Source organism: Lucilia cuprina, chromosome 5, assembly GCF_022045245.1.
Source record: "Lucilia cuprina isolate Lc7/37 chromosome 5, ASM2204524v1, whole genome shotgun sequence".
NCBI lineage: Eukaryota > Metazoa > Arthropoda > Insecta > Diptera > Calliphoridae > Lucilia > Lucilia cuprina.
Window position 1 is genome coordinate 17,658,769 of NC_060953.1, and position 15,431 is coordinate 17,674,199.

The window sequence follows — 15,431 nt, forward strand, 5'->3', positions numbered from 1 at the left end:
ATAGTCTAGTCTATAATCTAGTCTATAGTCTAGTCTATAGTCTAGTCTATATTCTAGTCTAGTCTACAGTTTAGTCTAGTCTACAGTTTGGTCTAGTCTGTAGTCTAGTCTATAGTCTAGAGTATAGTCTAGTCTATAGTCTACTCTATAGTCTAGTCTATAGTCTAGTCTATAGTCTAGTTTATAGTCTAGTCTATAGTCTAGTCTATAGTCTAGTCTATAGTCTAGCCTATAGTTTAGTCTATAGTCTAGTCTATAGTCTAGTCTATAGTCTAGTCTATAGTCTATGCTATAGTCGAGTCTATATTCTAGTCTATAGTATAGTCTATATTCTAGTCTATAGTCTAGTCTATATTCTAGTCTATATTATAGTCTAGTCTATATTATAGTCTATTCTACAGTTTAGTCTAGACTATAATCTATAATATAGTCTATAGTATACTCTATAGTATATTTTATACTATAGTCTTAGTATAGACCTAACTTAACCTGTGCTATATAGTCTATAGTTTATAGTCTAGTCTATAGTTCAGACTATAGTCTAATTTATAGTATATAGTCTATCTAACGTATATTCTATAATATAGTCTATCGAGTCTATTGTCCAAACCATTATATTGTCCACAGTCGAGTCTATATATATATATATAGACTATTCTTTAGTCTTGTCTAGTGTTTATTTTAGAATATAGTCTACCAGAGTATAATCTAATTTATAGCCTATAGTCCGGACTAAATACTTCAGTAGATACTACAAGCAAGACTATAAATAAACTAACTTTTAGTCCAAACTATAGTCTAGTCTCTTACTAAACTTCTTGTATTTTTCTTAAATGTTAAATACGAAATAAAATTAAAAATTAATTATGTAAATGCATATAAAAATGATATCAATTACCTGATGTTAATCATTGATTATGAAAAAAAGTTAAAGTTTTATTATTATTAGCAATTGGCTTCTGTGTTTGTGATCTTGAACTTTTGTTTACAAAATATTAACAATTTGTTATTACTACTTACTTACCTGTCGGTCATTTTGTAGTAAAGCAAACAATACTGTTTTTTTTTATAAAAAAAATCATTCATGCAAATCTTATAACATTAAAAACCAACATATAAACTCCACAAAAATCATCAACAATATATAAGCAATTTGTTGCTATTTAATATGTTTAGTTACACAAAGCCTTCACCACACAATAATGGTAGTATTGCGAATGGGAAATAGTATAAAGGAATTAGGATAATTAAAGAAAAAACTAAGCCAACAAATTAATTAATTAATTAAAAGGGCTATAAAACAACTTTTAAAACGAAAAAAAAACCCATTTTGCAAGAAATAAAGAAATGTGTTATATGTTTAACAAATTTTACACGAATTAAAAGAAAATTTAAATAATAAAGATAATTTTTACAAAAGGCCCTATCCATAATCTGGTTAACAAATTGGAAAACTTTTATACATTCCTCAAAATGGGTTTAAAAAGTAAAAGAAACAAATATTAACAATTAATAAGAAAAGAACATAAGCTAAGGATTAAAATTCAACTAAAAATTTGTGTTAAAGAAAATTTTGATTTTCTTGTTTTCTTCTTTTTGTTTACTTAAACCTTGAAAAAAACTATGTATTCCTTTTTGTTTTTTTGTTAACTTATAATTCTAAGAACTTACATTTAAATGTGAATACTGATCATGTGATTCATTTGCTGGTGGCTTAAATTTGCCACAACAGAAGTTGCAGCAACAACAACAGCAGCAACAGCAACAACAGCCGGTAATTATTGTACAACATATAACCAAAGCCTGGAAAAATTAAAAAAAAATAATAATAAATTTTTCTGCTTCCAAAACAAAAAAAGATTGGCAATGTTTAAATATACCTTAACTGCTGGTGATGTTACCACAAAGTAAGCATTGACATTTTCTTCACCAAACTGTTCTGCAATGTAAAGACCTAGTGAACCGTAATTATCATAAATATTACGTTTTGTTTGATCACTTAGTATAGAATGTGCACGATTGACTTCCTTAAACTGTTAAAGAAACAAAATATTTAAATTTACAATTATACAGCATACATGGGAATTTTTCATTAAGCATTAAAATTTCATTACCATTTATAAAAAAAATTGTAATGAAAAATATTTTAAGTACCATTTAATGAAAATTATATTTTTTTCATTATAACTTTTTTTGATAATGGTAATGAATTTGATAATGAATTTTCAAAAACAAATTTAATTAGTATTTATAATTGTCGAAAAATATATTAAGGAAAATTTTTCGAAGATTCGAGGTTTGAAAGCTTTTAAAACCAGTTTCCGTAGCCCAAATTGGCTGAAATTTTGCAGTCATAAGTACATCTGATGACAATACAATAATATGTTCGAATATTCAAAATTAAGTTCGAAATTTCGAAGTTATTTTCGAAATTTTTTTATGTTTTTAAATTAATCTCTGTGTCATAAAAACTTAAAAAAAAATTTCGAAAATTCGAACTCGTGTTCGAAAAATTTTTAAAGCTGTTAAAACTAGTTTTTCTAATCCGAATGTGCTGAAATTTGCCATACATGATTTCACCTAATGACAATACATCGGATATTCGAAATTAATTTCGAAATTAGAACTAATGTTCGAACATTTTTAAAATCCATTGAATAATGGTAATGAAAATTTATTTTTAAAAAATTACTAATGAAATCGTTTCATTAAAAACCATTACCATTAGACAAAATAATGCTAATGAAAAAAAAATAATTATAATTTTTTTCAATTTAATGCTAATGAAATCGTCAATTAATTAATCGATATAATTAACTACTCCCATGTATGTTATACAGAGACTAATTTATATTTGTTAAATACATACTTTATCGGCAGCATCAGCATTGTCTGGATTTTTATCTGGATGATATTTTAAAGCAAGTTTCCTATAAGTCTTTTTTATATCTTCAGCTGTTGCTGTTTTAGGAAGTCCTAATATTTCGTACAGTGAATCTCCAGATGTCCTGTTGGGTGAAAAGAAAAATAATTAAGTTTAGTTAAATGTTATTGTTAAAAAATCGGTACAAAATCTGATAACGTTAAGTTGAATTTGATGTTTCATCAAATAGACATTTCATACAGACATTTCTATAGTCTGTATGTCGCTTCTTGCCCAGACCACCTGGCAAGCCCAAACAGCTCTAAACTCCGATCACATACCAATCCTGATCACGGTAGAGAAGCCTAGCGACTTTGTGGAGCCAGATAAGCGCACGTTCGTAAACTACAACAAAGCCGACTGGCACGGCTTTACGAACTACATAGACGACTCATTACGTCACTTGCCGCCCCACATGTGTCAGAAGGGGTGAAGCAATATTTAGGAAAACTGTCCTTGAGGCGGCAAGGCGCTTTATCCCCGCAGGAAGAATTCCGAATAGTAGACCAAACTTTCCAGCTGAGGCAGCACGTTTGCCAGAACAACGCGATCACCTTTGTGCATGCAATCCAGCCGACGTGCATATTGAGCTGTTGACGGCACAAATTGACTCAATCGTCGACGAACATCGCCGCAACAAATGGTTAGACCATCTAAACCATTGCTCAATTGACTATAATTCGCTATGGTCTACTATTAAAAATCTATCTGGCAATAATAGGAACCAAAACCTCGCTGCTATTGCGTTTAACAATTTGCAGCAATTTATTCTGCGGGAAATTTATCGAACACCCCGCCACGCAGAGCCAGGCAAAAAGAGTTATAGTTCAGAGAACTAAGAATCTCACCCGAGACTCTCAGACATATCTCCAAATCAAAACCATCTAAAGCTCTTGGTCCAGATGGCATCTCTATGTTAATGCTAAAAAAACTCGGTATAGTAGGTCTGGAATATCTAACCCACCTTCTGGAACTATTTCTTCACCAATTGATGATTCCTGATATCTGGAAGGTCGCCCGGGTAATCCCTATTCTAAAACCAGACAAGCCCGCTACTCAAGGAGAATCCGCCCTATCTCCTTGTTATCACCTGTAGCAAAGATATTAGAATCACTACTACCAACCCTGAAAGCGCATTTCCCGCTCGCCAATCACCAGCATGGATTCAGACAAGCGCATAGCACCACAACAGCTCTTACTCAGATAACCTCACAGATCACCTATGGCCTCAATCAGCAACGGCCGTGTCAGCGTACCATCGTTGCCGCCCTGGATTTATCCAAGGCCTTTGATACGGTCGATCACTCGATGCTAATAAATGACATCACTAACTCAACATTCCCCAATGATGTCAAACGCTGGATAGCTAACCATCTCTGTGGAAGACATGCGTTTGTTGAGTTTAGAGGTCAAAAGTCAAAATACCGCAAGATAAAAATGAGCGTGCCTCAAGGAGGAGTATTGTCACTTTTATACTTCAATATTTATCTTGCCGAGCTTCCTGAACCCCCACTGATGTCTCCAATACAGATTTTTTCAGGAACGCAAACTTAGGTTATCTGCTTCTAAATCCTCGGTATCACTTTTCTCCTCTTGGACCAAAAAAGTAAGGATAGAGCTAAACATCTCCGTCGAAGGACGTACTATCCCCACGGTTCAAAACCCGAAAATATTAGGGGTAGTCTTTGACAGCCTCCTTCACTTCGCAGGGCACGCAAACTACATCAAACAAAAGGTTCGAAACAGAAACAAGGTCCTTAAAGCTTTAGCTGGCACCTCTTGGGGCATGGATAAAGAGACGATTGTAGCGACGTATAAAGCTATACGTCGCTCTCTTCTCAATTATGCTGCCCCAGTATGGACCTCATTCCTCAGTGATACCCAATGACGAGGTTTACAACGGCTCAGAATAATGCACTTCGAATCGCAACCGGTTGTGTCAAGATGACGAATGTGGATTATTTGCATGAGGAGACTAGATTACTATCAGTCAGACAACATAACGTGTTGTTGACTAGACAGTTCCTGTTGGCATACCATCTGCCTAATCACCCCAACCATTAGATTCTGATGGAGGATCCCCCTCCTAAGCACATCCGGATGGACTTCCGACTCTTTCGCAGCGACATCCAAGACGTCATACCATCGGACATCAACAGACTGTCAATTGCAAGCGCCCGGGAAATGTTGCATCAAATGGCGGTCACCGAGGCCAATTAATGGCTATAGATGCAACATAGTCCTAAATGAACACCCCCCTGCGATATCGGATTGTGAGAGACAATTAGCCAGGCACAATTAAGAGCCGGTTGGTGCAGTTTCCTCAACAGCTACTGTGAACGTATCGTTCCAGGCACTTTAAATCGTTGCCCAGCCTGTCATCAAAGTCCTCATGACACTGTGCATTTATTCAATTGTCCTGCTAGGTCTACAAATTTGCGCCCCATAGACCTATGTTTAAGACCGAATGAGGTGGCGCAGTTTCTCCAGCTTTCCCTTCCACCCACATACGTTAATGACGTATTTATATAGGAAAAATGGGACTTCTTTGAGCTTTTTCCCAAAAAAGAGTCATTAAATGTTAACTTTTGTAATGTAAGCAAAATAATACATAAAGCAAATTCCCTTTAATGAAGAATATAGAACAAGAATATTAGAGAAAAGACAGAAAAGTACGACAGATTGAGAAAGTGAGAAGAGTTAGAATTTCTCCACATAAAGGTTTACAGAAGGTAGAAAAAGTCACTCTGTTAACACGAACCCAGAGATTTTTATCAATTGTTTAAAAATTAAAACAAATATGAATGTATAGTCGGGCATAGGCGACCATATCATACCCTACAGCAGTCAGTATTTGAAAAATGGGGATTATTTAAAAAATAAAGCATTTGATTTTTAACTTTATTCCGGACTATTTTTACTTATTTTTGGCAAAGAGATTTTTTACAAGAGGATTCAAAGGGGAGTAGGGGAAATATAGCCCTATCCTTATAATTGTTGGTAGGGAAAGTTAAGTCGACTGCAAAGTTATTTATGTAGAATTTAAAAGTGTTATTAGTGTTTGTAAGTGAATTTTGACCTTCAAGTCATTTTCTGAAGGGGAGTTTGTATGGGGACTAGGGTCAAATGAAGCCTGATCATTACAAAAATCAGTAGTGTCATTTAAAGTGCTATAAAACTAAGTTTTATTGACATAATGGAACATTAACTTAATTATGAGCCCAACGCCACTATTTAGGGGGTACGGTTGTATGTGGGATAGTCGAAATTATAGACCGATTTTAACCATTATCAACAGACTTCGTTCTTGGGAAAAAAGAAGCGCGTGAGCTAAATTTCATCCAATTATCCTGAAAATTGCGCACAAGGTTTACATGGACAGCCAGACGGACATAGCTTAATCGACTCAGAAAATGGCTCTAAGCCGATTGGTATACTTTAAGGTGGGTATATGACGTTACAAACATCAGCACAAACTCTCCACTAAAGTGGTGTAGGGTATAAATATAAAATCACAATGAAATAGTTTTGCTCACCACTGTATTTGAATATTTCCATCTATTAATACATTAACATAAATTAATCTATCTTAATCTAGTCATGATAAAAGATTACATTGTTTAAAGTACAATGTTCTACAAAAGAACTTAATAGTTTCTAAAATATTTATAAATAAGATTAGACAGGGCAACTAAAAATATAATCTAAAATAGTTCTTTGTTGTGCATATAAATATAATTTCAAAACAAATTATCTGATAAGTTGAACAAATTCCAAGTAGAACATTTTTGTAACCTGACCTTACCTAAAAAGAAAATACTTACTTAATTCAACATTAGGGTTTAAATATTTTTTTTAGTACACTACTATTACTACATACATTTATATATTATTTAAATGGCTTTGTCCTTTGAATTGCTAACTTTATAATTTACCAACCACTACCTAAAGTATTTCATTCACATGTAATTACACCAACAAACATTATTACTATGTCCTTTACAACATTTCACTTTTAGTTATGCGGTTCTTTTTCTAATAAACATGAATGTATAATATTTAGTTGCCATCTCAATGCCACAACGACCTCATATTTGTTTTACCACCCTATGTGGCATGTAAATCTACATAAGAGTAAGAAAGAAAATGCAAGAGCAAAATGTAAAAAAAAAAAGTTTGTTATCGCGATTTGACTTCAATGTCAATATAAATTGTTTCTCAGACATTTTAATAATTTGCCATTTTGAGCACTTTTTTTCTTAAAGAGTAAATGTGAGTTTTCATTAATCCACAATTTATATATGTACCTATTTTAGTAATTCGACATATGGTATGTTTCGACATTGTAAAGAAATGCAAATTAAAATAATTATTGGCTTTAGAGGGAATCCCTTGACTTTTGCATTTAATCAGTAATTAAAACAGTAATGAAATGTTTTTCCAGTCACGTTATAAAATGTATTTAAATGTTTTAATATACATTACATATGTATATATGAATATATACACATGTATATGAATATTTCAAACCCTCTATTGCGCTCTATTTAAATTGTTATTTTATAACTTAGAAGCATGAACTATTTAGTTTTTTATTTATTGCTATTTTTCGAATCCTTGGAATATTTAGCAAATTTTACAATAATTTAAAACATGTCATGATAGTTCGGCAATTAGCCAAGAACAAAATTTTGACTATTGAAAGTTAACATAAGTTTTATAAAGAGATACTTTTATAACCAACACTACTATAGCGGGGAGGGTATTATACGTTTTTGCTGATGTTTGTAACACACAAAAGTATTAGTTCTACACTCACTTTATATAAGTATACTAATAGACTTTATGAGTAGATTTTCGTTACCACGACAATTTAATCTTCGTTCCGGAACGATTCGAGTCATACTTGGCCAAAGTTTGTCTATCCAGCTACAGCTGCATCAACTATAAGTTACAAAAACTACACAAGTCGATTTAGCTATGTCCGTCTGGCCATCTTTTATTCCATGTAAAATGTGTGCGCACACTATAGGTTGCAATTCAAAAGATAATTTTTAGGGAAGTTGGCAAAAGACGAAGCCTATTGAAAAATGTGAAAATCGCTCCATTATTTTGCCTAGGCCCCATGCATCCTTAGCTCCCGATTAGGACTTTTGAGCTCATTTATATGTTAAATGATTTGTATCTCTCTCGACAAACTTAGTATTATATTAGTCTATATAATACTGCTAATTTCGTGATGCATTTGACTCTCAAACAAAGTCTCCTTCAGAAAATGACTAAAAGGTTAAAATTCACTTATAATAGCTCGATGAAGTTCTGCATAAATAACTTTAATGTATAACTTTAATGTTGATAGTCAAGCTGCTCTCAGAGCATCGGCTTCCCACACGGTTCATTCGCGCCTTGTTGTACATTGCAAATATGCCCTTAGGAACACTATAAGACTTTTTGCCATTGTTGTTGTAACAGCTAAAACTATGCAATAATCTAACTGGGGGATTCTACATCCAGGCCTAAAAATTAGGCTACTCCAACTGGATGAGCCCCAAGTCAACAAATAACTAACTGTTTGCCATTAGACTGTGTTGGGTGTCGGGGCACTGTAATGTACATGACAATGAGGTTGCGTATAAACTGGCTAGATTAGGTTCAAACCTTGATATAGATGACAAACAACCTGTAATTTTTATAGTTTGATTTTGGAAAGATTCCCTGACATCATAGATCAGTCATAGAGTAGTAGATTAGATTGCAAAATATCAAAGGTCCTAGGACTGCATAGACGGAATCTAAGGATTCTCAAAGGGATGCTAAAGAGGCCCTGCTCAGTTAGAGCCTCTGTCAGTAAGTGGAACAGCAATATTGCGGACTATTGCATATGACGAGGAAACACAGTCGATCGTGAATCTCAGGCTGTAATAGCTGGGGAATAGATTCCTTGCAGTTTACTAGGTTTTGTCAAGAGAATTAGTAATTTCTAATCTAAGGATTCTCAAAGGGATGCTAACGAGGCCCTGCTCAGTTAGAGCCTCTGTCAGTAAGTGGAACAGCAATATTGCGGACTATTGCAGATGACGAGGAAACACAGTCGATCGTGAATCTCAGGCTGTAATAGCTGGGGAATAGATTCCTTGCAGTTTACTAGGTTTTGTCAAGAGAATTAGTAATTTCTTCGGCTGGTTTTTATAGAGGGACAAACATTTTCTCTCTTATCTCTTATTTTCTTAGAGCATTGACACATATTTATTTTCAATTCTTTTACCTATATTCTTCTTCTTCTTCTTTCATGCTAGTTTTTCTTATATACGTTTTGTTTCTCTGTTTTTCGAATCATCACTCTATTGAAGGTGTTTACAACGGACCTAATGACCTCCAAGAATAGATCCATATTAAGCCCCCGCTACTATATAATCCGTCTTTTAGAAAATCTCCTTTTTTGTCCACAAATTGTTAAAATATTTATTAATTAAGGTTAAAATCAAATTTAATGCTTTACTATAAAGAATATTCCTGGGCAAGAAGATGTAGGAGAACTATAGAAATGAAATGGGGTCTTAGTAATAATATGACAAATTGGCTTTATAAAAGTGTAATTAGTCCAATACCAGCTTATGCTTCAATAATCTGGTGGACTTCTTCAGAAAAAAGTGGAATATCGAACTATTACAGGGAGTTCAGCGTACATGCTGCTTGGGTATAAGTGGTGCCATGTGTACTAGTTCATCCAAGGCTCTGGAAACGTTGCTAGATATTCCACCCATTGAAACATATTTAAGATATAAGGCGGTGCTTACAGGCGAACCGCTCTTTACTTTAAGCGAACTGGCAAAAAACGGTTATAGGACACATTGGATTGGTATACCAGACACAGAATATATCGGAAACTTTGAAACGCTGATCCCAGATAGAATGTTTTGGTCAAGCGGAACATTAGATCAAATACCAGTAGGAATCTGTTGATACATGAGATGGATCTAAACTGGCGAATAAAGTGTAACTGAAGTTCTATATTGAAGATTCAGAAGCAGAAATATACCACCGTTTACTAAATCATAACACAAGCTTCCAGGCAAAAGTACGAGCAATAACGGAATGTGTAAATTGTATTAGAATAAAAATGGCGCCCACATCGCTTAATATATTTACCGACAGCCAGAAGGCAATTAGGGCGATGTCAGGTGATAGAACTAAATCTAAGACTGTATAGGATTATAATAAAGCTTAACTAAAACTCTCCCAGATGTAAAATTCACATTATATGGGTACCAGCTCACTCGGGAGTAGTCGGTAACGAGAGAGCGAATGTAATAGCTTTAAAGACGCAATATAAGCTAAACTAAAAAAATGGGTGAGTGAATGCCATAAGTCCTCTTGGAAAAATGAAACAGTGTGTAGAATCACAAAGATTATATTGGGTGACCCCTATGAGAGAAAGACGAAAAATTTCCTCAAAATGACCAAGTCATGAAGTTAGTATGATGGTAGGTATTCTGAGTGGACACAGATTCAGACGTATGTATGTAGAGTACCTGTTATATGTATGTACCCTACTGTTATATTTATCAGTATAGTTTTTTTGTAGAATAATCTAATCAAATTTATTTTTCTTTTACGAAACATTTACTTAATAATGTGCATTGATAAATATATATGAATATTATAAAAATCAAGCAATTATCTACAATATTATGTAGTATCTAGATTCGTCAACTAAAAAAAACGTTCTTATAAATATAACAAATGTGTCATATTTTTAAACATTTTAAAAAGAAAAACTGTTTATATAGATTTGCTAAGAATATAACATATTTACTTAATGAATAATATTAAAAAAATATCATTAAGATGTTGTAAATTTTATTTAGAAAGAACGTTTTCATAGTAATTAGATTCGTTTAAGAGCATTCTCACATTGTAGTAATATAATTAAGATATTTAATTTTATTATAACTTTGAGTTAAATCTAATCAAGACATAAAGTAAATAACTATGATGTTTTCAAAAATTAAATTCCAATAAAGTTTTGCTTAATTAAAAATAAATAAATGCTAAAAAAAGGTGACAAAATGTGTTCAATATTATTCTTTTTAACTTTTCAGTGTTAATTTGTGAAATTGATTAAAAATGTAAATATAAAAATTAAAGTTTAATTGGATATATGTGTTAAATTTAGTATTATTTTGAAATTGTTTGAAATTGGACCAAAAAAAATGAAATTTTTGAGTTACAAAATCTTAAATAAACAAACACTGTATTTAGTTTTAAACATTAACACTCACAAATAACTTTAATTCTTTGCTCGAACCTTCTAATCATCATGCCTAGAGTTAGGTTACAGCGGATAAATGAAATACAGATAATGACCTGGTAACACACCTCAACAACTGCAAAACAAAAGTTAAAGCTATGATCGTCGCTGCTGGAATTAGATATGCAATGTTACTATGCATCTTTGGTTTAAAAGCTGAACTAAAGATAATCAAATCATGGGATTTTCTAAAGTATAGTCTTTGTACTAAGACTGAGATATAGATGACAGATCTAATGACCTGGTAACACACATGCACAACAAAAGTTAAAGATATGATCGTCGCTGCTGGAATTAGATATCCAAAAGTTCTATATTAGTTTACTATGCATCTTTGGGTTAGAAGCTGAATTAAAGATATGCAGATAATGGGATTTTTTAAAGTGTAGTCTTTGTAGCAAGATTAAGATCCTTATCATTCTTCTCAAGCAAAGCATATAATTCTGAAATTTTAGTTTGATAGAAACATTCATATGAGGTGAGTTAAAGTAAGTCTACCACGTTACTTATAGGATATACTTAAAAGCTTGATAAGGATTCAGGGATATTGCAGTAATATACATACAATACTATTGCGTTTGTACGTAGATGCAGAGCAACTAAAGGCTATTGATCACAGGGGCTCGGAAAAAGATTGAAATTACGCAAGAAATTATTAATTTTTTTAATAGCTTTTATAGAGATAATCAGATTAACTTCTTTAGGGAATAGATTAGGTAAAATTTTTTTGCTGAAACCCAGAGTGAATCGATGTTTCCTTAATTCGTTGTGTACGCGTACCTTTTTCTGAATACTTTCCTACATTTTTGGATACTTTCCTACATAAAATCGAATCAAAAAGGACTTGAAATGAGAGCTTTTTTGCACCGTTTTATGCTGCATAACATTTTTTATTCTAACTTTCCCTAATTATACTTCAAACAAACGTCAAAACAAGAGGAAGAACAAAACATCTGTCAACAGCAAGTCTTCAACGACGACCATTATTTTTGAATCATTACCAGCTTCTTTTCATTTAACGACATTCCTTAAATGTTTTATATTACTTCTACATTATAGAACGATTTTGCCTTGTGCTCTTTGGTTTCTTTCGAAGAGCACAATGCAAAATCATTCTTTATCGTAGAAGTAATATAAATCAAACATACTTTAATTGTAGAAGCATATCAAAAGACAGACGATTACACAATTGTCGTTCCCACGACAATTGCATCTCCGATACGAAACGATCCAATTATGGTTCGGCCAAAGATTGTAAACTCAGCAATATCAACCTGAAGTTTATTACCCAGGGAAGAACATCCAGTTACAGACAACCTGTTACAACAACAGACGATTGCATCTTAAGTGATGCCTGTGATCAAACAATTAAGGGATATTGGTCATGAATGAAAACCTTCCAAGTGTTAATAAAATTCCGACAATGTATTATTTCATAACTCAATACGATTTCATGATTATAAAGTGCTCTGGATTATAATTAAATACAGAGACTAGCAATCAAAGAATAAGCCCCATGTTATCTAGTAAACATTTGTAGTCTAGGTCAAAAGACCTATAGGACTGTGATATTTATATATTTCTGCAGCATAAACCAATTTTATACTGTATAAAGAATAAGCATTCAGTAGCTGTAGGCCCTATAGTTTTAGCCAAATGATAAAAGACTTTAACTCGAAGCCTATTTTTGACTTCAATGCCACGACACTTTACATACACATCCATAAGTACAACAAGAGGGAACGTCATACATACATTGATTATTTGATCCAGCCCCACTGTTCACTGCAAGTTGAGTGTTTGCTACATGTTGCAATATGTTAAAACTTAAACGTTTGATATTTTGAAAGCATACTTAACACAAAAACAAAAGAAACTCTCTATTTTCTCCTTAAAAAATAACAATAAAAAATTCCGATTAATGATTAAAAGAAAAGCGAAAACAATATTTTTCTTGCAAAAGTAGTAAAGAAAAAAGAAAACATGTTAAAATGACAAGAAACCGAGATAAAGAAATACAAAAACATGAAATATCAATAAAACAATAACATAAGTCGTGGTATTAACGATTTTTTATGGAATTTTAATCATGGTTAGTAAAATAAACCAGATAAGAACTTTCGTCTATTTTAAGAAATTAAACTATTTGGTAATTGAAACACATACATACAAAACGCAGTAGAAATTGAATATAACCAAAAATTAAAATCTGTTAGGTACTTTCAGCAACCAAGGGATATTATTAAAATGTGTATGCGTTTTCTCCAAAAAACAAATTTCGACTTTTCATTAATTAAAAAAAATCCATAACTATTGAATTCTAAAATTCAATAGCCCAGATAATAAAAATAAATGTTAAACGTAGGTTTGTAGGTACCTACATATGAACACAACTTTCTTTTCATATTTGCCATGAATTGAAATTTATTTTTGCAGCTGCATTTGGTAAACTTTTTTTTGTGTTAAAAAGGAATATACTTTTAGCCAGGAAGTATTTTGCATGTTGTGGAATTTTCGATAGTAATCAACAGTAGACATGTATGTACAAATTGTACCCTTTTTTAAATGTTTTATTTTTTAACGTCGTTTTTTCCATTTCATTATTTTTCGTTCTTTTCTTCATGTGTATGGATGGGCATAAATGCCAAAGAAAAAAATCAATTAACGGTTACAGCGCTGTTGGCTTTATTTACGCCCGCCGCCCTTTTTCGCTTCTCAAACATCTTCTTCTATAATTTCTTTCAATATTTTACTCACACAAACAACAACAATTTTAAAAACATCTGCCTCTGCGCTTCATCGCAGTAGCAGAAAAGTATACTCAATGGCAGAGAATTTTTACAGCTCTGCCAGCCAAGTTTTTTCCTTTATGTTCTTTGATTCATCATTTTCACAAAAAAGTTCTTTTATTTTTTCTGGTTTTTTGGTATTCATTTTAACATTTTGTTTAAACTTACGATAATTTTCTTTTATCCATTCCACTCATTTTGATTTTATTTGTATAATAATTTTATTTTTTCACACTTTTCTGGAGATTTTATTTAATTTTTTTAAGCAAAATTCTTCCACAAAAAAACTTCTTTAAATTCCTTCGGCTTCTTTACACAATTTGCGAAAAAATACTACCACAACTCAAGACCTGCGCCGACAGACACTGAAGACAACGGCGCCTGTCATTCAAAAATGTCGGCGGCAGCTAAATACCTATTATAAGCCGTCTAAGTTTTTATGTGTGTTTTGAATAAATTCATAATATATTAAAAATTATAAAAACTAACGATTTCGCTCAATTACTAAATTAAAACCTTTATTTAACAACATTATGATAAGTTTCTACTGGCTTGAAATCTGCTAGATTTGCGTAAACCTCTTCAAGGTGTTTCCACTGAGCTCACTCGTTTTTGATATTCGAATTTTCGAACAAATTCTGTCACTTTATTTTTTCATATCCACAATAAAGTTAATTATATGTAAAATTACATATTAAAAATAAAAAATTATAGTTGTAAACGAATAAATTTATTTATTAAATGCCACTAATTTTAAAATTATAATTTGTTATTATTTTCACTTCGAAATTAGTTGTCACTTTTTCGATGAAAACATTCAATTTGAATAGACAACTTTGCTTATCCTTGACACAGTGTTGCATAAGCAAATATTGTTAGAAAAAATACAATTTTGACATGTTTTAAATAAAATCTAGTAGATTAAGATCTGGTTCACACTAGGAAACTTTTGTTGAGAAACTTTTGATTTTGTATGTGAGAGAAAGAGATGGTTGATATTTCTTCTTTTTTCTCTCACACACAAATATCAAAAGTTTCCCAAAAAAAAATTTCCTAGTGTGAACCAGGTCTAACTAGATTTGGATGTGTCAAAAATGTATGGGAAATCTATATGATTTCAACTAGATTTGCTCAAAACGCCTCAGTGGAAACATAGCATTAGTTTTTCTGGTTTATAACGACTATTATTTTGAAATGTTGTTTAATATTTCTTTAATTAAATAAAAATTATTTAGCATAAGTTAAATTGTTATAAAAATATTAAATTTTCGCATTCTATTTGCAAAATCGATTCTTCGACTTTTTTCTTACAAGATAGTCGATATAACGACATAAAAGACGACTTTTTCCGACAAATAATCGATTCTTCTGTTATTTTAAGGTCAATATATTAAACTATAATGCTATG

The 15,431-nt window shown here is 32.1% G+C and overlaps 1 protein-coding gene across 1 annotated transcript; it reads right to left on the reverse strand.

The window, feature by feature from the left end:
• Positions 1 to 1,641: 1,641 nt before the first annotated feature.
• On the reverse strand, positions 1,642 to 14,382 carry LOC111677094 (dnaJ homolog subfamily C member 5 homolog). The gene is made up of 4 exons (XM_023438150.2): positions 14,192 to 14,382; positions 2,870 to 3,008; positions 1,881 to 2,033; positions 1,642 to 1,803 (listed from the first exon to the last, which is right to left on the reverse strand). Exons 1-4 carry the CDS (start codon positions 14,218 to 14,220, stop codon positions 1,660 to 1,662), a joined length of 465 nt encoding a protein of 154 aa, XP_023293918.2. The 5' UTR covers positions 14,221 to 14,382; the 3' UTR covers positions 1,642 to 1,659.
• Between the last annotated feature and the right edge of the window lie 1,049 nt (positions 14,383 to 15,431).

Excerpts from the sequence above, each read along its gene's own strand:
- LOC111677094 (XM_023438150.2), bottom strand. The coding sequence starts at position 14,220 with ATGAGTGGAATGGATAAAAGAAAATTATC. Across the intron at positions 3,009-14,191 it reads ATGGATAAAAGAAAATTATC|GACATCTGGAGATTCACTGT; the intron begins GTAAGTTTAAAC and ends TTCACCCAACAG. Across the intron at positions 2,034-2,869 it reads ATGCTGATGCTGCCGATAAA|TTTAAGGAAGTCAATCGTGC; the intron begins GTATGTATTTAA and ends TTTCTTTAACAG.